Source organism: Phacochoerus africanus, chromosome 1 (assembly GCF_016906955.1).
Source record: "Phacochoerus africanus isolate WHEZ1 chromosome 1, ROS_Pafr_v1, whole genome shotgun sequence".
NCBI lineage: Eukaryota > Metazoa > Chordata > Mammalia > Artiodactyla > Suidae > Phacochoerus > Phacochoerus africanus.
In genome coordinates this window covers 217728728-217754893 of record NC_062544.1, presented here as the reverse complement: position 1 = coordinate 217754893, position 26166 = coordinate 217728728, and the positions used below count along the sequence as shown (strand labels likewise).

Sequence of the window (26166 nt, the reverse complement as noted above, 5' to 3'; positions counted from 1 at the left end):
TCCATATGCTGCAGGCTCAGCCCTAAAAAGACAAAAAGAAAAAGTTATCATTTTTAAAGTGTACAATTCAATGGCATTTAGTACATTCACAATTTGTGCGACCATCACTTCTGTCTCTTTCCAACATATCTTCATCACCCTCAAAGGAGATTCTGTACCCGTTATCAGTCACTCCCCATTCCTTTCTCCCCCAGCCCCAGGCAACCACTAATCTGCTTTCTGACCTTTGCAGGCTGTGTGATCTGGGTCAAATTACTTAAATTCTCTAGGTAGCCTCCTCATCCTCAGAGTGGGAAAAATAAAACTAACCTTTCTAGGCTGAAGGAGAACTATTTTCTAAAGTTCCAGGTACACAGTAAGTCCCCCAAATTAATTGCCTTTCCTTACTCGCTGACCTTGACCACATCGCACTTCACTCTGGCTTCTAGGTGGCCTGGGGGCGAAGCCCACGCCCCTGCTCCGCTAGCTGAAAACTACAACTCCCAGCACGCACTTCTCCCCGCCGCCTCTCCCAGCGTGGTGCGCATGCTTTGGCAGACGTGGCACCGGGAACTCGGAGGCGGGGAGCGGCTGGGAAGTGGTGGTGGCTGCTGCACCCGGCGGTGCTGTGGTCGCGGGAGCCGGAGAGGGGACCGGAGCCGACCGTGGTCAGCGGCGGCGGGGATGGCGCGGGTCGGGCCGGCGTGGTTGCTGCTGCTGGCGGTCTGGGTGAGCTGTGGCGCTGGGGTCCGGGCCGGGACTGCACGTGCGCCCGGAGTGCGGGTCCGCGCTCCCTGCTCCCGGCCCTCCCGGGATGTACGGGGAGATAGGTGCTTTGGGGCGCTTGGGCGGGGGCGTGCGCGCCAGGCAGGCGGGGACCCGGTGGCTGTGGGGGAGGCAGGGAGGCGGCCCCGGTGCCCTCCCAGCAGAGTGCTCTGGGGCGCGAAGGTCGTAGGGAGCCGCGGGGGGAAGCCGGGGTGTGTGTCGGGGGAGCTCGGGAGGTGCTGGTGCTGCACGTACAACTTTGAGGGGGCGCAGGTCAGAGGTTGACAGTTGGCTAGGGCCGGACGCCGGCGGCTTGCGGAGACGCCGCGCCCCACACTCCGGGCCCTGCACCTGTGTGAGTACGGGATGGGAAAGGGTGCTTGCCACCTGCACCGCCTTAAACCTTCTTTTAAGGCCACCTAGTTCTTGGTTTAGGCCCTGGGCAGCCGGTAAACTGCCAGTCACCACGTGGGCCCCCGCAGGCCAGGCTGGGTGGGGTCTGGGTGGGGTCGCCGGGAGTTCTGCTCCTTCACCCAGCTGAGGCTAGCGCGAAGGTCTGGGGGAGCCACTTTCTGTATTGTGATTTGGCGTATCGTCTAATGCACTTGACTTAGTTTTCTCATCTATGAAATGGGAACGCTTTAGATATTCCCCACCACTGCCCCAGAGGTTGTCAGGAGGGTCAAATGAGCAATCAGAGGAGGAAGCTCTGTAAACTGCAAATCCATGTTAGAGTAGAGACGGGGTGGGGCCGGGGTGATGGGAGCGTGGGCTCTCCCGAGGAGTTCCCTGCACTGCTGCCGCCAGAGCATCCTTGAGAGAGGTCGGAATGTGTGTGTCTACAACACCCAGGCCCCCAGGTTTGGTCTTGGTGTTGCTGTGGGTGTTGATGGGATAATATGGCCTCCTTCCTCACCTCTCCTGTAACTTCTGGTCTCCCTTATTATAGGACAATCTTGGTTCCTTTTCCCCTGAAGTTTCAGGGAACTTCCTGCTGCTGGCACTCTCTCCAACGTAGATGTTCCAGTTTTTTATCTTGTTTTAATTTTGGGAGGTGTAGCAAGATGCTGTACAAAACGTGAAGAGAAAAACTGGAGTGTAAATTGAGTTGCTTTAAACCCTTCAGTCTCTCAATACCCTGCCCCTTTGGGATCACCAGTGAGGAGAGGCCGTGTATTTTCTGGTTGTCAGGAAGTGGATAGGAAAGGAAGCTCCTTGCCCCCCCTAGATCTGGCCATTCTCCCTCCTGGAGACAAGTAGGGTGGAATAGAGTGGTATCACTCCCCTGAATCTAGGTGTCTTTGATGGTCTGTTTGCATTCTCTTCCCTGGAGCCATTTGGCCAGGCAGGACTGCAGGACTGTGCAGAAGGGCCATGGCCAGGACTGTCCCTATCAGGTCTTTGCTCTTGGGCTGTTCCTACTTTCCTCTCTTGTTCTCCTCCCTTTCCCTGCTGTGGAAATAAAATGCGTGGGAATCTGAGCTGAAAGAAGTTTCATTCAGCAAACATTTATTTATCAACTGCATTGTTTGGCTGGCACCGGGTTGGATTTTTGGGTGGAGAGCAAAACACACATTGTTCCTGCCCGCTGGTGTTGCCTTGTATTGGGCGTGGGAGTCAGTCTTGTGAGTAAATAAAGACAGAACAGCCAGTGCTGAAGCGCTGGGAGCTCCAGTGAAGGGGAGCTGTCTTTAACTTAGAGGGAGGTCCAGCCATGACTTTCCTGAGGGGTGGGTTGAGCAGTTGAGCAGGGTGAGTGTGGGTCCGCTAGGCAGTTGAGGTTGCTGGTGCCCTCCACCGGGCGGTGTGGAGAGCAGGTCCGTTTGCTTAGGGCACTGGAACCTGGGAGTCCTTAGCAAGGCTTGATATTTTCTCCTTTCCCCAGGCCCAAGGTTGGCTTAGCAGGTATGAGCCTGAGGTGTAGTGGCAGTGGTGAGTGGCAGGTGGACACCAGGCTGGGCTTCTGTAAACTTAAACTCTATGTCTATCTGATAAAGGCTTCCCAGGTCCTGGGAGTGAATTGGGTTTCTTGGTTCACTCAGTATTTACTGAGGGCTGCTATGTGCAGAGTGCGGGGCTGTGACCCAAGGGATAGAAAGGAGCATAAAGGGGTCTACAGAGATTCATGGACAGGTGGGTGTACCCTTCGCATTTTTTGCAATAGCAAAAATATGGGATGGCTTAAATGCTTAACAGTAGCAGCATGTTTGAATGACTTTTGTCTATACCATGGAAAGTGATGTTTATAAGGAATAGTTGAATTTACTAGAATGCTGGATTTATTATGAAAATATTTTATGATGGCTTGTGAAGAATATCTAAAGACATGGGAAAGTACTTGAGTGGGATAATTAAGGAGAAAAGCAGAATACAAAAGGGAATTCCAGGGTGGCTGAAGATGGCCATGTACATGTTTGAGGGATTAGCAATGGATCAAAAAATGTTAACAGTGATTGTTTTGGAAGGTGGAGTTGGGGTGACTTTTGCTTACTTTTTGCTTTTTTTTTTATTTTGTATTTCCCAAGTTTTCTATATGAATGCAATTCATTTCTGATTAGAAAAGTGAGGAAACGAACTTTTTGAAAAGTTTATTTTGGGGCCTCCCACCCTTCCACACTCTTCTGGGGTAGAAGGAGCTGCAGTCAACACTTGGGACAGGTAGGTTCCAGCCCTTCCAGGCTAGGTGTCTCTGCCCTCAGGGCCTGGGGCTGGGGAGGCCAGGCTGTCCTGTCCCAACCCCTGGGGCTGTCTGCTCCTTCCTGCTGTCCTACTCAGTATCTCCTGGCAGCTGACCCTTCCCCAGAGTCATCCGCTGTGTTGTCATTAGTTTCCATCCAGTGCTCAGAATGTCAGAGCGGTGTCAGAGCTGGAGAGGATTTGACATCACCCGGCTCGAAGGTTCCAGCATCCGGCCAAGGACTGGAGCCCATCGTCATCTGGGCTGTGACGATGTTTTCACTGGTTCACAGACAACTTGGAAAAATAGCAATAGTGAATGACATTTCTTCATGATTCCAAATATTTTCAGTTTAAGAACTTCATTTCTCTAACATTTTGAAGGGGTGTGTGGGGGACAGTGGTTTATAGTGTCCTTTTGAAAAAAAAAATGAAAGCAGTGGTAGTATATTGTGATTTTTAAAAAATGCCTTTAATTGATACAGTTTATTTACATGTAAAATACACAGTGTTTTTAAACACATATTTAAAATTTTTGTTTAAAAATATATTGCACCAGTGTGTGAGCATCAGAAGTTACTGACCTAACTCAGCTCTCTTATAAGGGAAAAGTGAGGCTTCAAGACGGAAGCGACTCGCCCACTCCAGGGCACCCAGTTTGTAAAGGCAGAGCTGGGATGAGAGCCAGGCTCCTGAATGACAGTCAGCATCTCTGTCATCCCAGCCCCCACCTGTTTCCCTCCTCCCAAGCCACAGCTCGGGCCTCTGCCCCTGAGGGTAGCGTGAAGCTCAGAACCTGGTGGGACAATGGGCAGAGGTGCAGGAAGCAGCAGATGTTTGCCTTGCTGTCTCCTGCAGAGCTTTTAATGTACATGTATTTAGGTTCTATACCATTATATATTTAATAGGCTTTTGTGGGCTGGCCTGGAGGCCTAATTGCCATTTATAATGCTGTTTGGAACCCGGAGTGCACTTTTCCAACAGAAATACATGCATTACAGAGGAAGTTTGGAAGACAGAACTGGCACATAACTTGGGGAATGGCTGAGTACTGTAGGAGTGGCAGACATGGTGCAGCAGATTTGGGTGAGGGTCAGGCTCTGGGGCACCGAGCAACCAGAGAAGGGCCCCAGCTCACGCCTCACAAGGAGGGCAGACTCAGAGTTCCTGTCGTGGCACAGTGATTAATGAATTCGACTAGGAACCATGAAGTTGCGGGTTCGATCCCTGGTCTTGCTCAGTGGGTTAAGGATCTGGCATTGCCGTGAGCTGTGGTGTAGGTCACAGACGCGGCTCAGATCCTGAGTTGCTGTGGCTGTGGTGTAGGCCAGCGGCTACAGCTCCGATTTGACCCCTAGCCTGGGAACCTCCATGTGCCACGGGGGGAGCAGCCCTTAGAAAAAGGCAAAAAGACAAAAACAAAAAAACAAAAAAAACAAAAACAAGGAGGGCAGACTCTGTGATGGTGGGGACCCTCCCTGTCCCAGTATCTAGCCCAGACCTGGCACACAGTCACCCCCAGTCTATGTTTGCTTGAAGGAATTAGTGTTATAGGTAGCGAATCCAAGACAGAAACATGGGCCATGAGGAGTGATGGGCCAGACTGGGCGGAAGGAAGGATTTGAGTCTGGGACTGGGGAAATCAGGTTGGAAAAGTGGACCATGAAAACTCTTAAATGCCTGGCAAAGCTTTGGGGACCGATTCTGTAGGCAGTGGAGAGACATGATAGAAGCTGCCCTTTTAATAACAAGAGCAGTCAGGCCACAGTGTGGCACTGGGTTGGAGTGGGAGAGACTGAATTCATTTTCCCCAAACAACACTTTCTTCCTTTTATTTTCTTCTCTGTTGTCTGCAGATGAAGTCCATTGTGAGGTCGTGGAAAGAACATGGGCTTTTAGCCAGGGAGACACTCAGGAGCTGTGTGGCCTTGGGCCCTACCAGTTTTCTTGTTTGTCAGTGGTGGTGATAATATCCATCTTGCAGAGTCGAAAGGATCAGAAACACTGCAGGAAGCAGCCCGCACAGTACATGGCACATGGGCCAGCCCAATAAATGGGAGCCACAGCCGTGACCTCAGGTTGTTGAAGAAGGGGTGCCCGAAGCCAGTCAAGGGCCAGAGGAGTGTGCGTGGAGGCTGTGAGATGCAGATGGGGGGGGGGCTGTGCTGCTTGGCATCTCCCTGGCACAGTTCCTTGGAGTTGAGCTCCCCATCACTCTTTGCCCCTCTGCGCTGGGCCGCAGCAGAGCCTTTGCCTATTTGTGGGTGTGTGTGTTCAGAGGAGTTAAGAATTTAAGCGCCCTGTGTTTCCCCTTTCTTCTGATAGTGGATCCTCTCTCCAGAATGGAGACACCAACCACACTGACTCCCTGGAGGGTTTGCCCCAGCTATGGTTTTGTTCTGTGTCGCCTTTGGTGGTTGTGGTAGGTTTTGGAAGCTATCTAAGTGACAGTGGGCCAGACAGTGACACATGGGGTGTAGGAGAGCCCAAGTTCTCCTTCATCATCGGACGTGGATGGTTTATTTGCTTCTGCCTTCCTCCCCCACCCCCCGGGGGAACCGGCGTCCCAGGTCTCAGTGGGAGAGGGAAGAAGCGATGTGCTCAGCCACTGCTGGGCCCATCCTGCAGCAGTGACCTAAGCCCCTGGCCACTCATTCAGTCTGTCAGCAAGAATTATCAGACACCTGGTACCTTTGTAGAGGGCTTTAGAGTTTGCACAGCATTTCCACATATTTCGAGTCTGCAGTTTTGAGTCCCACATGAAGTGGGTGAGATAAGCTGGTTGAGTACTCTTAGCTCGAGAGAGAGAGATGGGTGGGTGGACAGAGAGCAGGAAGAGAGACCATTGATGGGTATGGTCTGGAACCAAGGGCACCTGAAAGTTTGAGCAGCCTCCTTGACAGGGGCTGGTTGCTGAAATAGCAGCACCAGCCACTTACCTGGGGGCATGGCGGTCTCTGAAGCTTGCTCTGTAACCCTGACGATGGCCTGAGTACGAGAGGAGGGGCTATAGCCAGGCCCTCACTGACCAGCTTTCTCATTACCCTCCCTGCAGAGCTCTAGATAGCTGTTCCCCTGACCACCTATGTCCAACAGGGCCTCTTTCCAAACACCACTGGATGACCGCTTTTTTTTTTTCCGCTCCTTTTTTCGGCCGCACCTGCAGCATATGGAAGTTCCAGCAATGCTAGATCCTTCACCCACTGTGCCAGGCTGGGGATCCAGCTGGCAACGCCATAGAGATAAGCTGGATCATTAATGCACTGTACCACAGCAGGAGTGCCAACAACTACTTCTAAATAATTAGCTTTAACTAATTCACGGTCAGGTGGTGGGGTGTTAAACACTCAGAGGGAGGGTGGAGTTAGAATAAATAGCCTTTTTGCATCTTTGTATTCCTCGAGGTCCTACTGAGCCCCTAGATGGATGTGCTCTCTGTTCCCAAATGGCCTGATGGTGGCCTGTGCCTGGCTTCAGAATTTCCCATTCCTCACAACTGGTTGGGACAGGGGTAGAGAATCCATCGCCCCAAGGAATCCCCCCATTCCTCAAATCCCTTAGCACAAGCAGATGTCTTTATTTCATAACCAGATCCTGTAATCCTTGCCTTGGAAGGTACTAATGGAGATCTAGTAGGTCCAGGGCCCTACCCTGGGGCTTAAACCTAAAGGTGGTCTAGCTTCTGAGCCACGAAAAGGCCTCGGCTGGAAAGCTCTGTTGTTGGGCCAAGTAGGGCAGGATCCTGAGGAACAAGCTGGTTTGCTGTCATCAAGGGGTCTGACCTGGCTGGCTCCCGGGCAGAGTATTCTACATGCCTCTCATTTCAAAGGATCATGGATACACATGTCACCGTCTCTGTGTTCATTTGTTCCACAGATCTTTTTTCTTTCCTTCCTTCCTTCCTTTCTTTCTTTCTTTTTCTTTCTTTTTTTTTTTTTTGTCTTTTGTCTTTTTTGTTGTTGTTGCTATTTCTTGGGCCACTCCCGCAGCATATGGAGGTTCCCAGGCTAGGGGTTGAATCGGAGCTGTAGCCACCGGCCTACGCCAGAGCCACAGCAACGCGGGATCCGAGCCGCGTCTGCAACCTACACCACAGCTCACAGCAACGCCGGATCGTTAACCCACTGAGCAAGGGCAGGGACCGAACCCGCAACCTCATGGTTCCTAGTCGGATTCGTTAACCACTGCGCCACGACGGGAACTCCACTTCTTGAGAGTCTTTTATGAGCCATACATACTGTGCCAAGGTTTTGGGGACATAATCTTTTGATGGATGCCATCCGTTCCCCCCCATTGCCGAGAGGGAGAGCCTCAAATTTATTATTTAATTCAGGTAGTAAGTACTGGAAAGAAGTGTGAAATGTAAGAGAATGTGACAGGGGCCCCCCAGTTTACTGCAAGAAGTCAGGAAAGACCTTTCTGAAGACTTATGGACCCTTTCTTAGAATAATGTTTTTAAATGTATAAAACAGAACGCATAGGATTACAAAGGGAACCAGTGATATTGAAATACAGATACCGAAATATTGTCACAAATTATACAATAGTATTTATATTTTTAATATATCATGTCAGAAGATCTAGTGGCAGATTTGATGACTTCTTTAAGTGGTGATGAGCATAGACAGTGTTTCAGGTTATCTCAGCAAATCATCGTGTGACGTGAGAAAGTGTGATTTCTGTTGGCAAAGTCACAGGCACTGCCAGCACTACCATAATTGGTTACCTACATTCATAATGAAGGGAAGGCTAAATTTCAGTTAGAGATTAATGCAAATAAAGATGCGTTTCCCCATCCACATTCATAGACCCCAGTGTAAGAAAAATTCCAAAAAAAAAAAATTCCAAAACCTTGGAAATAAAAGATGATTTAGTAGCTTTCTAATGTTGCATCGGACCACTGTCTAGGAAGCCCACCCAGGAGCGTCCCATGCTCTAGGGAGTGTTGCTTTGCTTGTTATTTCTCAGAAGCAGAACTCTGTAAAGTCAGAAAGGATGCAGATGATTTCTGTTTGGTAGAGAAGGGAGACCCACATGCAAGTGTCTTACAACTTAGTTTTGTTTTTTTTGTTTGTTTTTTTCTTTATAGGGCCATACCTGAGGAATATGGAAGTTCCCAGGGTAGGGGTTGAATTGGAGCTGCAGTTGCCTGCCTACGCCACAGCCATAGCAACTCCAGATCTGAGCTGAGTTTGCAGCCAACACCACAGCCACTGCAATACCAGATCTGAGCCACATCTGCAACCTATGCCGCAGCTCACAACAACGCCAGATCCTTAACCCACTGAGTGAGGCCAGGGATTGAACCTGCATCCTCACAAAGACAATGTCAGGTCCTTAACCTGTTGAGCCACAATGGGCACTCCTATAACATTTAAAAAATCTTTTTATTTTATTTTTTATTTATTTTTATTATTTATTATTTTTCTGCTTTTTAGGGCCATACCCGTGGCACATGGAAGCTCCCAGGCTAGGTGGCAAATCAGAGCTGTAGCTGCTGCCCCACCCCACACCCACAGCAATGCTGGGAGCGAGGCCAGGGATGAAGCCTGCATCCTCATGGATGCTAGTTGGTCTGGGTTTAACCACTGAGCCAGGAAGAGAACTCTTTTTCCACGTATTCTCTTCTGACCTGGCTTTGTCATTTTAATGGGTCCCTTATGAAAGAGTTAAGAACACTTTGAAATATGTTCAATCTCTATTTGTACGAGAATTAGGTTTTTAACATTTGAGAATTATACCTGATCCTAGTTTAAGAGTTACTAGGCCAGCAGGATGGGAAGGTGTGGCCCTCAGAAGGGGGATCTGGGCCCGGGGATGTTAATTTAGGGGTGCTGCTCAGGTGGAGGGAGTGCAATGAGAGTGTGGGGTGGGAGGAGAAGGTGGACTGAGGGAACCCAAAGAGCTTCAGCATTTATGGGATGGCGGAGGAGGATTTTCAAAAAAGATAGAACGGGTGGCCAAAGAGGTAGAGGGAGACTGAGAGTGTGCCATCTGGGTTTGAGAAAGATAATGAGAAAAAATGAGAAGGGGAGCTCCCTGTCTGGTTTCCCACGTGAAGTTCATTGTTGAACCTCCACCGAGAGACTCTTGGAGGAGTGGGGGCAGCTCTGAGAGGCCTGAGGAGTGGATAGGAGGGCAGGAGGGAGATGGAAAATTCTGACTGTGAAGGAGAGGGGAGTGGCTGAGGTCCAGAGAGGGTGTTTTTAAAAGATGGATTAATGGCCTTCCAACCTGCCTATGGAGCCAAACTGCCTTAAGAGAGACTATGTGTAAAAATGGACTCCTGGTCTCTCCCGATCCATGAGATGATTTTCTTCAAGGGTAGAGCCCAGGAATCTTTATTTCCAGCTACAAACCACACATTTATAAGACAACATTGGTTTTATGTGGTGGATAGTATTTTGCTAGCCAGGGTTCTGCCCGTGTCACAAACCACAGACACCAGTGACAACTGTGAAGCATCCCCTGGCTGGAGCATGTGCCGTTTTTTGCTTTTCTCTGAAGGTGTTTAGGGAATTGTGTGCAAGCAGGTAGCAGAGGAAAGATGGCTCAGGCTGTCACTGAAGCTCTTTCTGGTTGGTTGCGTGCTGTAGCTAGACTGGAGGGGAGAACAGGCCTGCTGGCCTCTCAGGGCTTGTTCTGGGTGGAGCTCTGGGGACTGGATAGAACTTGAGGGACACCCGTGGGAAACAGGCACATTGACAAAGAGAAGAGCATCTAATCTGTGCCCAGAGACCTTGGAGGCCTGGCTCTGCCATTTTAGGCTTCACCCAAGTCGAGGTCCTTAACTTCTTTGAACCTCAGTTTTCACAGTCCTGAAGTGGGGATGGTGCCACTTCCCACACTACTGCAATTCCTGCAGGAACAATTATGCATTTTACATTATAACCAAGTGTGTACACACATGAGCATGCACACATACACCTTTCCCCAAATACATAGTCTTGCTACCTATGGTACACACTGAGGTTTCCTATTTAATGTTTATTTTTATTTTGTTATCTTTTTAGGGCCACACCTGAGGCATATGGAGGTTCCCAGGCTAGGCTCCCCAAGCTGCTAAGCAAGGCCAGCAATTGAACCTTCATCCTCATGGATAGTCGGGTTCATTAACCACTGAGCCATGACGGGAACTCTTCTTATTTAATGTTTGCTTTAAAAAGTGCTGGTGGTAACCCACCATGACTCTGCTCTTGGGTTAAGGCCTGAGGGGTGTTACACAACTGGTTTAGACTCTCGGCTTCAAGGGATTGAATGAGATACTGTGTGTCAGAGCTCGGATATAGCCCATGGGTCATGATCACTTGAATTGTTATTTTCTTATCAATTAATGGAGCTTTGAGGCAAGGTTGGGTTTCCGGAGTGGGAATTCACCTGCTCTTCCTCCCCCCCACCCCGCTGCCTAATTCTCTGTCCCCTCCACCAGCTCTTCCTCATTAGCAGACCTGGCAGCAGCCCAGAGCCCTCTTGGCTCTGGAAAAGGTTTTCCACATTAAAAGCTTTAGAGACTTAAGTCTTGGTTAAATGCACTGCAGTTGCAATTTTGGGATAAGAGAACCTGTTTTGATAAGCTCATGGATCAGTTGTCCTGCCCCTGACATTGGCCCTAGTTGATAGCTGAGTTTGTGTTGTGGAAAGTTTGTGTAGCCCATGTATAAGATGTGTTGTTGTTTTTTTTTTCTAATTTTTTTTTTGCTTTTTAGAGTCGCACCCATGGTATATGGAAGTTCCCAGGTTAGGGGTCACCGGAGCTGCAGCTGCCAGCCTGTACCACAGCCACTCGGATCTGAGCCATGTCTGTGACCTACACCACAACTCAAGGCAGTGCCGGATCCTTAACCCACTGATTGAGGCCAGGGATCGAACCTGCAACCTTACGGTTCCTACTCAGATTCCATTCCACTACGTCATGACGAGAACACCAAGGTGTGGTTTTTAAAGGAAGCAAAATATAAGCCATGCAGCTGGCTTTGCATTTATAGGAGCAAGCAGTGAGGTATGTGGCTTTAGGAATCCGTCTTTGCGCTTCAGCCCTGGTCTGAGTCTGTCAGACTTGGGTCCGAGTCATAGCACAGCTCTCTCCCACCTACTTGATGTACCACATGGAGCAAGTTTCTAACTCTTCCTTGTCTCAGCTTCCTTATCTATAGAATAGGTGTAAGGAGAGTAGCTACCCAGTTCACTGGCTGAGATAAATGAATTGTCACATAGCTTCGTAGCTGGCTCCTGGTCACACAACAAGCCCTCTCTACTTGTAGCTGTTATTATCATGGCCTTGTTCCTAGGCACTCAATGTTGGGATTAAAGTATCCTCTTTTGGGGCTGTGTCCCAGGCTAAGGGCTTTGCTACTTCTCTCTCTTTCTTAAGCATATTTAGCTCCTCAGCTGCAGCTGATCAGGGGTCCACATCCCAGGGCCAGGCTCCAGGCTCTCTGTGACACGTGCACACACACCCATATGGCCAGGCTGTCTCTCTCTCTCTCTCACACTCACACACACACCCCATCCCCCCTCTGCCCCACATGCCCCCCCTTCCCCACCCCCCTTACCATCCAGGAGCTCCCAGTGCTCATTTTTACTTCAAAGGCTGCTGGGTGGTAGACATTTGAACATTGGAAAGTATTAGTAGTGAACTCTTCAAGCTTGGTTTGAGGTTTGGCCTTGACTCCTTGTGAAGAGTGGTATTTAGCCATGGTGACTGGTGACAGATGCTTAAAATTTGCCCATTGAAGGGGCATAAATTACCTATATTTAAAAATTAATGTTCTCTTGCTCTCTCATCAAAGCCATTGTCGGTATGTGTTGCATGCAAAGTTCTTTGCAGATTCTGTATAATAGTTTTCATAAAAAGCTACACAATGTTGGGTGAGCAGAGGAGCAGACAGCTGGGAGTGAGGAAGGGCAGATAAGCACTGCTTCTACTTGGGAAAGGGCCAAGGAGCACTGGTTGGATGGCTGAGGGTATCGGGAGGCCTGTGGAAGGAGGTGGGGGCGGCCAGCATTTGGTTGTGTTCCAGGCATCTCTTTTTTTTCTCTCTTATTTTAGGTCTTCTTCCCCTAACTCCAGTTTTGAAACAGACTTATAGAAGAGCTGCAAGAAGGATACAGAGGATTTCCATCTGTTATTCACCCAGATTCCGCAAATATTAACATTTTATCACATTTGTTTTTTCATACTCTTCCTTTGCATATATAATGTTTACAGGTGTGCTCCTCCTTTGCCCCATAAATACTTTAGTATTTCCTAAAAGGCAAGGACATTTCTCTTACATAACCAGAGTACAATGGTCAAAAGCAGGAAGGTAATTTGGCTTAGGACTCCATCTAGAATCACATGTTGAATTGAATTGTCATATCTATTTAATCTCCTGTAATGTGGGCCAGTTTCTCAGATTTGTCTTTTGGGACCTTGACAATTTGGAAAAATGTCCCTCAGTTTGGTTTTGGATGATGATTCCCTTCAGGGCCATGTATCAGGAGACATGTTGATTTGACCCATTGCTGGTGGTGTTAACATTGGTTCCTGAGTGTGTGTGTTTGGGGGGGGGGGTGTTGTCAGGTTTCTCCACTATAAAGTTATGTTTTCTCATGGGGAAATACTTTGAAATTGTCAATTATTTCCATGACGATAGCCAATTAATGGCGTTTTTTTCTTTTTCTTTAAATAGTTGGGCATGCCTATTATGGCGAGTTAGAAAAATAAACAAAGGGAAAAAATAAAATCTATCTAAGGACAAAGCCTTACTTTGGTGCATTTTTTCTTCCAGCCATTTTCTGAGCATAATTTTGTATATAGTTGTGATCAAATCAGGGACATTTCGAATTCTATTTTTAAAAACCTAACATTAAAACAAATATTTTCTCATTGTACAGTCTTTGGAAACATCATTTAAATTCCTGTTTTATTCTGTCTCATGGTTTGCTCTAAGTAGCCATTCCCCTGCTGTTGGATATTTAGGTTGTTGACAATTTTTGACTCTTATGAGTAGGACTGTATGAGTCATATGTCAGTATCTGCTCGTTTCCTCGGGACACATTCCCAAAAGTGGAATTACCAAGTCAAGGAGCATAAATACTTTGAAGATACTTGCTTAATTGTGTCAAATAGCTTTCCAAAAGAATTGCACTGGTTTAGACTTTTGCCAACATTGTATGACATTTGGGTGCCATATTTTAAGAGATTTACTAATGGTGTTTCTCAGCTTCTTCTTCTTCTTTTTTTTTTTTTTTTTTTCTGAACTGTGATCCAACAGTCAAGATTTGTGTTGAGATTACTTTTCTGTGTTGTGTTACCGGAATCCGGGTTCTTGTTCACGGAGCCAAAGAATGAACTTCGAGAACACACAGTCAGCAAGCAGGCAAAGTCTATTACAGGAAAGCAAATAGCTCCCAGCACACACACTGGAAGGGGGAGGAAGAGTGCCCCTTTCTGTTGTTCGATGGAGGTTTTTCTCTCTTAAAGACAGGGGTACCAATGTGGGGTCCAGATATCAGTTCTTTTTCCCATTGGCCTTGTACAGTTTACCCCTATGGGGCCTGACTCAAGAGGGACTTTAGAGTTAGGGGGTGCTCCGTAAGTTTTATGGTCCTTTTGCTCTTCTTTCTCCTAAACTTAAGAGTCACCATTCTTTACATTCTTTTGCTGACAGTCAGATGTATAGGTCAGAGGTTAATACCTACGTTGATGTAAAACAAATGTACTTACAATAGTTCATCTTCAAACAAGCAAGGCCTCTTTGTCTTGATTAGTTTTTACAAATCTTAAACCATGGAGTTCCCGTCGTGGCTCAGTGGTTAACCAAGCCGACTAGGAACCATGAGGTTGCAGGTTCGATCCCTGGCCTTGCTCAGTGGGTTTAGGATCCGGCATGGCTGTGAGCTGTGGTGTAGAGGCTCGGATCCTATGTTGCTGTGGCTGTGGCATAGGCCGGTGGCTACAGCTCTGATTCAACCCCTAGCCTGGGAACCTCCATATGCCGAGGGAGCAGCCCAAGAGGTGGCAAAAAGACCAAAAAAAACAAAAAAACTTAAACCATGGACATTAATCAGGGAATATATCAAAGCTCATGTTCCCACACTGACTACTGGAATTATTATTCTGCCTCATTTGGAATTATGAAACTTTAGGTATTTATTTCCAAAAATAAATTATAGTGTAATATAGCACTGTTATTATTACCCTCTTCAGGCCCTGACACCCTGCTCCTGGCACTGGCATAGCTCTGGGAATCATGAGCATGGCTGTGTCTGGGGAAGATCATTCAGGACAGTGAGAGATGTGGGGGCACATGAGGAATCTGGGAGTTTCATCTGCCAAATCCTAAGAGGGAATTTGTTTGTTTTCTTCAGAGTATGATAGGCTGGCAGAATGGCTTGGGATGGGGAGGAATTTGAACTTTCTTATGACTGGAGCCATCTAAGATGAAATGGTAGGACATGGACTTCTGTGTATTAACATGTTTAGTTTCCACAGCCTTCTGGGCTCCACTGTATTGAGCAGCCTCAGGAGATTGTGGGTTTGGCTCTGGAGGGCTACCTGGAAGCTGGAGATGGAATGTGAAGAAAGATGCTTTGAGATACTCCAACTGGAGCAGATGTTAATATTTTTTTCTAGTTAAAGAAAACAGGCACTCAAGATCTATTTGCATGTGTGCCAGAAAACCCAGAGTGGTATTGCCTTAAAGAGATTGTTTATTTTACTCACATGGAAGCCTGGAAGAGGGGGTGTTCAGGCCCATTATGTCGCTCTGTGGTATCAGGGACCCAGGTACCTTCTGTGTTGGTACTCCACATCTTTAGCAAGTCCTTCCACCTCATTGTTGCAAGGTGGCTGCTTAAGTTCCAGCCATCTTTCCACATTCTTGCCAGCAGGAAGGAGGAAGGGTCTAAGAAGACTCGTACCATGTGTCTATTAGGGACACTTGCTAAAAGTTGCCACATAACACTTGCTATTTCAGAGGCCGGATTTTTGCCTTATGGCCACACTTGCTGCAAGGAAGACTCAGGGGTTTGACTTTTAATGTGAATGGCCACAGGCCAAGCAATTCAGTGGTTTTGGTTTCTTCACAAGGTGTAATTACCTCACAGTACTTCTATGGTAGTGGTCATGAGAATAGCTTTGCACAGTCTCACAATTGGAAAGGACTTTGGAAATCACTTTCAACCCCTTCATTTTTACAGAGAAAGATGTAGAGAAGGAAAATGGCTTGTCCAAGGTCACATAGCTGGTAGATATCAAAGCCAGCACAAAACTTGGATCCTGACTCTGTTGTTTCTTTCTTTTTTCCTTTTTTTGGGGGCGTGCACCTGCAGCTTGTGGAAGTTCTCTGGGCCAGGGATTGAACCCAATCCACAGCAGTGACAATGCTGAATCCTTAACCACCAGGCCACTAGGGAACTCCCAGCCCTCTGACTTTTTTTTTTTTTTGCCTTTTCTGGGGCCGTTCCCGAGGCATATGGAGGTTCCCAGGATAGGGGTCGAATCAGAGCTGTTGCTGCTGGCCTACGCCAGAGCCACAGCAACGTAGGCCTACGCCAGAGCCACAGCAACGTAGGCCTACGCCAGAGCCACAGCAACGTAGGATCCAAGCCGCGTCTGTGACCTGCACCACAGCTCATGGCAACGCCAGATACTTAACCCACTGAGCAAGGCCCGGGATTGAACCTACAACCTCATGGCTCCTAGTCAGACTCGTTAACCACTGCGCCAAGACAGGAACTCCCCAGCCTTCTGACTCTCAAGCAAATCTCCAGCTCTCAAATACTCAGCCAGCTGAAGTTCTCTGCCCTTGGGTTCAGGTCATCAGTTTTTAACCTTGTTCCTGGATCCCTTTACCACCAGCTTCCTACGAGTCTAGACTTAGATTCTGACATTTCAAAACTATTTTGAGCAAAATGTGGGCTACACTAAATTAAACCAGTTTCTTCACAACTCCCAACTTTTTCAGGTGACAGAGCAAAAAAAGGTCAAGTCCCATCTCCACCCCTTTTCTAAATGTTAAACTTCCGTCCTCTACTCTTCTTCCTTTAGCAAGTTGCTTTTACATAATTGAATACCTCTGGCTTCATGATCTGCATTGAAGAGCAAGTCTGTAACAACAGACAGCCTCCTGGCTATAGAGAATGTGAAGGTGCTGGCACGCACCCCAGAAATCCAGAGCTTTTTAAAGCTGAGGGTGTAATGGGGCAAGGACTGTTCTCCCTGCTATTTTCCAGAATTGTAGGACTCTTCATGTCCAGCCTGGTGGTGATGGTGGTTGAGGTTAAGTGAAGCCAGAGGAGCCTGGGCGTGTGGTGTGTTAGAACGAGTGAGAGCAAGGCCGAGAGGAGCCTGGACCCCTGCACACACCTCTCATTAACAGCAGCTCTGGGCTACTTGCCCTGGGACCCTGGGACAGGTGGCCAACAACAGGGTGCTCTGGGCTTACAGGAAGCAGAGGGTTAGTGTAAATCCCTGCTGGGACCCTCCTTGCCAGGGCATTCTGGCAGATGTGGGCTTTTTCTGGCTGCTTTGACAGGCCTGGCCTGGAAGGAGGTGTTCCTTCCAAGGTAGTCCACTTGGGTTACTGTGAGCCCTGGAACTTGTCCAGGGAGCTTGTGAGGTGGAGGAAAGCAGGCCACCTCTGGCCAGAACCTGGGAGGCCCAAGCACTAGACCTAGCTCTGCGATTTGACCTGCTGTGTGACCTTGGTAACTAAGTGAACCTCTCTGAGCCTCAGGTTCCTAATCTGTAGGATGAGGCTAGTGCCCACTCATCAGGTTATTGTGAGGGGCAAATGGGCACAAAAGCTGGGAGGACCATCCTCCGTGTGCTGCATGGCCTGTTGGTCTGGGTCGCTGTGCGGATGGGTGCTTATCCTAGGTTCTGATGCTGGATGTGTGTACATGCACGTTTCTTCCTGCCTGGACATGCTGTTTTGTTTAATTGCAGGCAAGGCCCTAGAGAGGAAAAGGTGGTGCCTGTTTACTGGTGTCCTTGCTGTATCTATGGCTTGTCTTGCTAATAGTGTTAATGCAGATTAATGATAATTGTTATGTACTTCCGTGTGCCAAGCATTATGTTAGGTTCTCTATGTACTTCTCCCCCTCATTTAATCTTCAGCCAACCCCACAAGGCAGGTATCAGGATGAACTTCTCCACTTCACAGGTGGGGAAATGACGCTCGCCTGCGATCATCATGCTATCGATGACGGTGCCTGGGTTTGACCCCTGGTCCCTCTGTCCCCAGAAGCAGAGGGGTAGGAAAACTACAAAGGGAGGAGATGAGAGTGAGCTTCTGGGCTGGAGGGTGGTTTGTCTGGCTGGCCCTGAGATGGCCAGACACCTGTTAGGAGAGCACTGCAGGGAGTCTGGAAGGGGAGGGGAGAGCCCAGTGTCCCCCATTGCCTCCAGCCATAGTGGAGGTTGGGGGCGAGGAATCTGCCGGGCACCCTGGGTGCTTCTCCCAGAGCACCTTGTACTCTGATGGGGGAAGGGGCTTGGGGTGGGGTGGGGGCTGCCATTCTGATGGAGGGGCCTGGTGTTCTGAGGGGGGTGTTGTGTTGTGATAGGTTGGGGGCTGGGGGGACTGGTACTCTGATGGGGGCGCACTGAGCCATGCAAGCACGACCTGACTTTGGGGGCCTGTATTCCCCAGCACAGGAAGGCAGCCATCCTTGTTCAGCCCTGATATAAATACTGTTAAGGCTGGGGGTTTGGGAACAAAAAGATAGCAGTGATTGGGGGAAAGTCAGAGGAGTTTGCCTGGTGAACAAAGGGGATTTTTTCTGTTTTTTTCCTTCCTCTACCTCCAAGTCAAAAGACTTAGAATGTCAGGAGCCTACCAAACCCAGGAACAGTTTCATGGCTGGCTCCCTTCTCAAGCCATTGCCCTATCTCCCCACCAACGACCCCCCCCCCCCCACTTGACAAAGCAGAGTGTTTATGCATCATTAACGTTGTTATTGTTGCCTTAATTTTTGTTGTTTAGCAAGGTTTGTGGCTTGTGACTTATGAAGTCAGCAGGAAGGCTCTTGGCAAGGCAACCCAGGGCTCAGTGGAGCTGCACCTTAAGAAAAGGCAGGCGCATGCTCGCTGGAAAGGTTAAAAGAGACAGGAGTGGAGGAGAAAGGAGAATGTTAAGTGGCTGGAGGAGAGTCCCCTTGGGTTTAGGGGAGGCAGGAAAGGGCCACTTCCCGACGGCTACCGTGGTTGCTTGCTAAGGCAGGGGTGTCTCTGAGGCCATACACAGGGGTCTTTCACCCTCAGAGATGTTCAGCTGAGCATCTTAGCTCTTTGCACACCAAGTCCTCTGGGTCCCTCCAGATCTACCTGTCCCAACGGTTTTCTTCTTGTTCTCAAATTTTCAAATTCTCTCCCAGCAAATCCTGCCTCTCCCATGCCCACCAGTGCCTATCTTCAGTGGAGGCAGCCCATTCTTCTCCTGACCCTGTGCTCCTCCTGCCTGGGCTGTGCTTCCCTGTGCAGCCTGGCTTCTGACCGCCCACCCCTCACCAGGAAGTTCTCCCTGGGCACTTGGCCCTGGCCTTTGCCTGCAGCTCCATCACCTGATTTTCTGTGTGTCTCCTCCCTGTCTGCGTTGACATGGTACGTCCTACCTCCTGCCCAGCCTTTCTCTCGGTCCTTCCTCCTACTCAGTTGAGGGGTTTCCTGACTTCTCCCTCTGCACTCTGACCCCGAGACTTCTTTGACCTTGTGGCTCACCCTCCAGCCTGGAGGATGTCTGCAGAGGGGCGTCTACTTGTTCACAGGTCTGTGCCTAAGCTTATCATCACCTTTCTCAACATAAGACAAAAAACCCTCTTCTGCTGCTGCTTCCCCATTCTTCCAGTTTTGGCTGGCTCTTGTTCCATTTCGGAGCGCAGAATCCTTGAGGTCATTTTAGCCTCTTCTCTCTTCTTTCCTTGCTTACATATGAATCGTCACTGAATTATGTTGTTTTTCCCTTGAGGCGCTTGAATTGACCCATTTTTCTCCGCTTGGGCAGCCACTGAGCAGATCCCCTCCAGCCTCTTGGCGACTCCTCAGTCTGAGATCCTAGCCAGATGGGGTTCCTGAGCTAGGCTTTGAGGACCCCACACCCCATCCCAGCCCGGCCCCACCTGCCCTCTCCCACCACTCTCCAGCCCAGGCCCTCCCTGACTGCCTTGGGTCTGTCTGGCTTCCACGGTCCCTTCTGGGTCTCCCGAGAGCTGCCGTGGACTCACCTTGGAACATGCTCCCTGCGGGGGAGACCTCTGCAAAGGTTCAGTGTGGCAACCAGTTTGTTTCTCATGTTTATTATTATGCTGGACAGGCATTTCCTCAGGGCTTTCAAGGGGCTATGTGCTCCTGGTCTAGGGAGTTTGGGGTAGGGCTGGAGCAAGCGGAAAGAACATGGACCATCCATAAAGGGTTCTTGACCAGGCCGGCCACAGAGAACGCTGAGGTTAAGCCCAGCAGCAGGGTATTTCTGGTAGAGCTGACATTCGCTGCTCTGCGAGGGTAAACACTGCCTCAGAGGCCTTGGTAGCTGGCTGGAAAGTGGTTTGTTTGCTCGGTGGGTGGCCACTGGTTAGATGACCTGAGGGATTCGCTGGGCTTTTTAGGAAGGAAGCTGTGGCTGGCTACGCCTTGAGACTTGGTGCTCTTGTGGTATCTGCTGTAGACACTTAGCCCAGCTGCACACTGCCATGCTGCCCAGGCAGGTGGGCACTGGGTCCACCCTCCTTTCCCCTTTCCTTTTCCCCAGTGGAGAAGCGCAGGTGCCTGCCAGTCTCAGGATGGCTGGTCTCTGGGTCCGAGTCCTGAGGCACTGAGCAAGGGCAGTTGTTTTTCCTGACTGACCAGGTTATTTGAGAATTAAAACCAGCAGCGTCAACATGTTTTTCCCCACAGATTCTTTTCTCTTTTCCCTTTAATCGTGTGCATTGAGCTATGGACTTTTTAATCTGAAGTCCATTGGCTCTCTGGGAGCAGTGGAATAACCTGTAATAATAAGGGGGAATGAACTTTTTTTCTGGTGAGCTCTCAAGGTCCCTGCCTGAGGGCAAGGGGTCCCTGAGCATTGCGGGGGGGGGGGGATGGAAATAAGGGAGAACTCATCCCTCCCCTCCTCCTCCTGAGGGTTTTTACCCTGGAGAGAAGGCACCATTTCATTCCAATGGCAGATTATATTTAGAAACACTAGACTATGGCCACATTTGTGTCTTCCACTCTGCTGAGATGGAAATTGGTATTATAGATTACGGTAACTGATACCGCTAGTGCGCTTTATGATTTATAAAGCATGTTCAATAAGTTATCCCATTTCATCCTCACAGCCGTCCCACGAGGCGGAGTATCATTAGCTCCACATCAGATGCGAAGCACCAAGCATCTAGAAGGTTGGGTGGTGTTGCCTGGGCATCTTAGCTATTGAGTGGTGGAGCTCAGACTCAATGCAAGACTTCTGGCTACAAAGAGGCAGTGGCCTGAGAGGGCCTGGGGTCAACTAGAGAGACTGGAGTTCAGATCCAGACGCTGCTTCTTCTTAACTGCGTGACTTTGGTCAGATTATTTACCTGATCGGTATGATCGAGCACAATGAATCATCTGTCGTTGCCTCTTTTTATTGACCACATTCCTCCGTAATCCTCTCTCCTTGTTCCATCCTGGGCTGGCTGCTCTGTAGGATTCTGGGATTTCTCGTCACCATCATCTTCTTTGCCTCTCTCTTCTTTTAGACCCTTTGTTTCCTAGGGTCCATAGCTTTCTCATTTTTTATTTATTTCTTGTTTTGATGGAGTATGAGTTGCAATAGCATCCTGAGAAAGAGTATATTGGTGGTAAAATTCTCACATCTGAGATCTTTTTATTTTTTTATTTTTTGATTTATAGGGCCGCACTTGCGGCATATGGAGGTTCCCAGGCTAGGGGTCTAATCAGAGCTGTAGCTGCCAGCTTACGCCAGGACCACAGCAACGTGGGATCCGAGCTGTGTCTGTGACCTACACCACAGCTCACGGCAACGCCGGATCCTTAACCCACTGGGGAAGGCCAGGGATTGAACCTGCAACCTCATGGTACCTAGTCAGATTCGTTAACCACTGAGACACAACAGGAACTCCTCACATCTGAGATCTTGAGTCTGCTTGGGTACATCTCTGCTCACCATTGATAGGTAGTTTAGCTGATTATAGAATTCCAGTTGGAAATTACGTTGCTTGAGAATTGTGAAGGCAATGCTTTTGTTATCTTTTGGTGTGCTGATGAGCAGTCTTATGCAATTTCTGACCCCTGATCTTTTATATGTGGTGTTTTGTTTTGTTTTCTTGTTGAAACTTTCAGAATCTCCTCCTTGTCAGCAGTGTTGTAAAAATTTTCAGTGATGTACTTTGTTGCGAGTCTTTTTTTTTTTTTTGCCTTTTCTTGGGCCATTCCTGTGGCATATGGAGGTTCCCAGCTAGGGGTCCAATTGGAGCTGTAGCCACCAGCCTACTCCAGAGCCACAGCAATGTGGGATCTAAGCCACATCTGCAACCTCCACCACAGCTCACGGCACCGCCAGATCCTTAACCCACTGAGGGAGGCCAGGGATCGAACCCACAACCTCATGGTTCCTAGTCGGATTCGTTAACCACTGAGCCACGACGGGAATTCCTTGTTGAGAGTCTTTTTAAAATTCATGATGCTGGGCCCTCTCACCTGGAAATGCACATCCTTCAGTTCTGAGATACTTTTTTTTTTTTTTAAACTATTTTTTAGGGCTGCACCCTTGGTACATGGAGGTTCCCAGGCTAGGAGTCCAATCAGAGTTACAGCTGTGAGGCACAGCAATGAGGGATCCAAGCCACACCTGTGACCCACATCACAGCTCATGGTAATACCAGATTCTTAACCCACGTAGCAATGCCAGGGATTGAACCTGCAACCTCATGGTTGCTAGTCTGATTCGTTTCTGTTGCACCACATCGGGAGCTCCCTGAGATACTTTCTTGAATTATTTCCTTGATAATTTCTTTTCCTCTGTTTCCTTCTTTCTTTTTTTGTAGTTCCTTTAATTTTGCTCTTAATGGATTAATTTTTCTCCTTTTTTTTTTTTTTTTTTTTTAGAGCTACACCTGCAGCACATGGAAGTTCCCAGGCTAGGAGTCCAATCGGAGCCGCAGCTTCTGGCCACAGCCACAGCTACAGCCACAGCCATGCGGGATCTGAGCTGTTGTCTGTGACCAACACTGTAGCTCATGGCAATGCCAGATCCTTGACCCACTGAGCAAGGCCAGGGATCGAATCCAAGTCCTCATGACTCTAGTCGGGTTCATTACCGCTGAGTCACAACGGGAACTCCCAAGAATTCTCTTATCTCTTGCTTGGGGGAGTTAGACTGGCAACATTCTGGGAAAGGGAAGAGAGATGCTGGGGGCAGGGTCTTACAGGGGATGGGTGACTCAAGTCATTTTGTCCATACTCCCTCCCACCTCTGCCTGGTGTCTCCTGGCAGAGCTTTTCTTATTCGATCTCTCTGGCTGGTAACGGCTAGGGAGTGTTTTCCTTTGGCCAGCTGTGCGGGCTGGGTGATGGAATCTGCTGTGTGACTGCTCTCCATTCGTACCTTTAATAACCTTCCCTCCCCCGCCTCTGCTTCCAGCCCACCTCTCATACCTGCGGAGGTGCCTGGTACCTCCAGGGCTTAAGGCGTTCAGGGTTTTCTGTGGGAGAATTGTCTTGTTTCCTGCTGGCTGGTCTCCCAAGATCATTGGCTAAGTGAGGAAAGTGGAAAACCAACCATTCCCATCCTAAATGAGATCATCTTAAGAGGTGATCATACTTCTCTGTGGATTTGGGGCTTGGGTGCTTCTAGGTGGGGTGAAGTTTTCACCACGTTGCTCCCGTATGTGGCATTTGGGTGCAGTGTAAGGTACAGACCTTGCCTTCTCTGAGAGGGTTTTTTTTTTTTTTTTTTTGGGCCCCATACGTGGCATATGAAAGTTCCTGGGCCAGGGATCAAACCTGTGCCTCAGGAGTGACGAGCGCTGCTGTAGTGACAATGCCAAATCCTTAACCCACTGCGCCACAAGAGAGCTCTGTCCCAGAGAGGTCTTGATTGAAAGGGTGGCAAGTATATCCATGCAGCGGGGTTTGTGTACCAGTGCAGTCCGTGTGGCCTCGCAGAGTGATGAAGGGCAGGGTGAGCTGGAGACTGGCAGTGGGCCAGGAAGAGGCCCAGGGGACGAAGTGACAGGCAGGTGTAGAGTTGTGAGAAGGATGGGCGTGCCCTTCTTTCTGAGTCCCGCCGGGGACCTGGGACTCATGGTCCTTACCCCCTTGATCCTCAGGTGGTCCTGCCGGCGTGGCTGTCCTCCACAAAGGTCTCCTCGCTCATCGAAAAAATCTCCGACCCCAAGGACTTGAAAAAACTTCTCAGGACCCGGAATAACGTACTGGTGCTTTATTCCAAATCTGGTGAGTGCCCGTCCTGGCCTCGGGGCCGTTGTCAGGGAGCAGGGCTGGCGGGGACGGAGCCGGGGCAGAGGTGGGAGGCAGAGACCCCAGGGCGAACAACCGCTCAGGCAGGGCCCGAGGGACATATGGTTTCTCGGCTTTCCTCAGAAGTGGGGGCCAAGGCACAGAGGAGTGTTAGTTCTGCTGTTTTTGGATCCCCAGGGGGGAGGTCTCAGTTCCCTTTGACCAGGGTTTCTTAGGAAAAGCCCCCTGGAACCCCTCAGTACCTCAGGGGGGAGAGGACTGTGTAAAGAATGACAGGGGACAGTGAGCACCTGGCTTCCTGGGTGGCATGGCCAGCCGGCCAGGGCACACTTCACCGGAGCTGGTGATGAATCGACTGGGCCCGCATGTAGCCAGCTGCATGGGTCCCAGGTTTGGGGGCACACACCCAGGCTGGCAGCCCTGGCCCTGCACAGCCCCTGCTGTCCCACTCTGGGGTCAGAGCAAGAGATAATTTGAAGTGGGCTCCACGCACAGGACAGGGCAGCTTCAGTGGGGGTGGGAGCAGCGGTTTGCCTCTTCTGACCTTGAGGCTGGTAAGGGCATTGAGGAGGGAGAGGTTTGTTCAACTCTTGGCCGTAACTTAGAACATCTGACTGTTGATGCCGTTCCAGCGGAGTTAAGTGTTTTCGCTGCTCCTGAGGATGCCAAGTTTCCTGTGCCCCGGAGAAGCAGTAGCCATTGGCTGGGCGGGTTCCAGGCACAGCTCTCCCTGGCAGCTGATCCTCGACACTCATTGGCACTGGGGGCTGATGGATGTTTTGGGCGTGTGTCCCTCCTGAAGCCTGCATCCTCCAAGCACCCGGGCACGTGCTGCCCTTTGCCCACTTCAGGGCCTGGCACACACTCCTGGGTCATTGTTGGGAACCCAGTGTGTGCCTAGCACTCCTTTGCTGTTGGAAAGCGGAGTAAACCGAGGCAGGGGAAAGCAGAGTTGCTTCTGAGGCCTGAGGTCTAGGGCCCTGAACAAGCGTGGCTCAGCTGTCACAGATGCTCCAGAAGCTGGGCAATCATTGGTCCCACCGGGAATACACTCGGTCTCTTCATGGCTGGATCCCCTCCTCTAAGCTCATTCATCCTAGAAGGGCCCTGCAAGGAACTTCAGCAATACACTCTCATTTGCTGCTTTTCTGTAAGGGAGACAGTGCAGGGTGTCAGGTAATGTCCAGTTTAGGGAGGAAATTGATGCAAAAGGGAGAATAGCTGCCTGGTCTGAGGTCTACCAGCCACTGCATGGAGAGCTAGTCCCCCTGCCACCTCCACCTCGCTTTCTCCGGCAAGCAGGAACATGGTAATTCTGCAATGATGCGAGGCCCAGCCACCAGGAGCTGGTTAGGGGAAGTAGAGAGGAGAAGGCTAGGTGTCCTGACACGGGCTTGCGTGGCAGGCGGCGGGCTGGGAGCCCTCCTGTCTCCTGCCCTGGCCCAGCTTCCTCCTTCTCTGCCTCTTGTCAGTGGAGCTCCCAGTGCTCCCCATGTACCCACCTCCTCCCTGATTTGGACCGCTGGGTGAGGATCCAGGTGAAGACATGACCTTCCTGCCCCCTGCCCAGGCCTGCCCCTGAGCCTGGTGACCCCCAGTGGCTTTGGGAATAGCGCAGTAACTGGATTCTCTCCCCTCCCTCCCTCCCTCCACCAGTGCCTCCTCTTCCACGGCTGAAAGGCAGGGTTAGGGAGGGGGCTTCATAAGGCTCTGCTTTAGTTTCCTCCCCCTACCTCCCAGAGCCCCATCTGAAGGGTGGAGGCTGGCCTTTCCCACCTCGGTTGTGCCCCCTCCTCCTTCTGGCCTTGGAGGCGTGATTCCTGGGAGGGCCTCCTGTGGGTGGCTCTGTGCACAGCTCTTGAAGGATGCTTTCTGCTCGTTCCATGAAAGGCTCAGCATGCTTTGTGTTCACAAACAGCTTCCATTATCCACACTAGAAAAGGAGATCTGAGGAGCCAAATAATTCAGATATCGTTCCTGCCTGGCCTTGGAATGTATCGTGTGGTTTCTGGTGGGGGAAGGCGGCAGCCTGGCCACGGCCACTCTGCAGTGGCCCGCTGCAGGCTGGCAGTGTGGAAATCAGGCCACAGAGGCTCCGTCTCCAAGAACCTGCCCTCTTACAGTAGTTTCCAGGGCCTTTGCCCCAACACCTCTTCCTTTCTCATGTTCCTCCCGCCGGTCCCTGAGGCATAGCTCATGGTCCTGCAGCTGACCCCTGGGGTACTGCCTCTTCCTCTGTGGCTTCTGGGGAAGTGGGCTGTGAAAATGACTTGGGCACACTCAGCATCAGTCTGTCA

At 49.8% G+C, this 26166-nt stretch overlaps 1 protein-coding gene across 1 annotated transcript in view; it reads left to right on the top strand.

Moving 5' to 3' along the window:
• Positions 1 to 539: 539 nt before the first annotated feature.
• Positions 540 to 26166, top strand: part of PDIA5 (protein disulfide isomerase family A member 5) — a 100380-nt gene continuing 74753 nt past the window's right edge. The window contains exons 1-2 of the mRNA XM_047790715.1: positions 540 to 708; positions 23719 to 23845. Of these exons, the coding sequence (XP_047646671.1) occupies positions 664 to 708; positions 23719 to 23845 (172 nt within the window). The 5' untranslated portion in view covers positions 540 to 663. The remainder of the gene's footprint in view (positions 709 to 23718; positions 23846 to 26166) is intronic.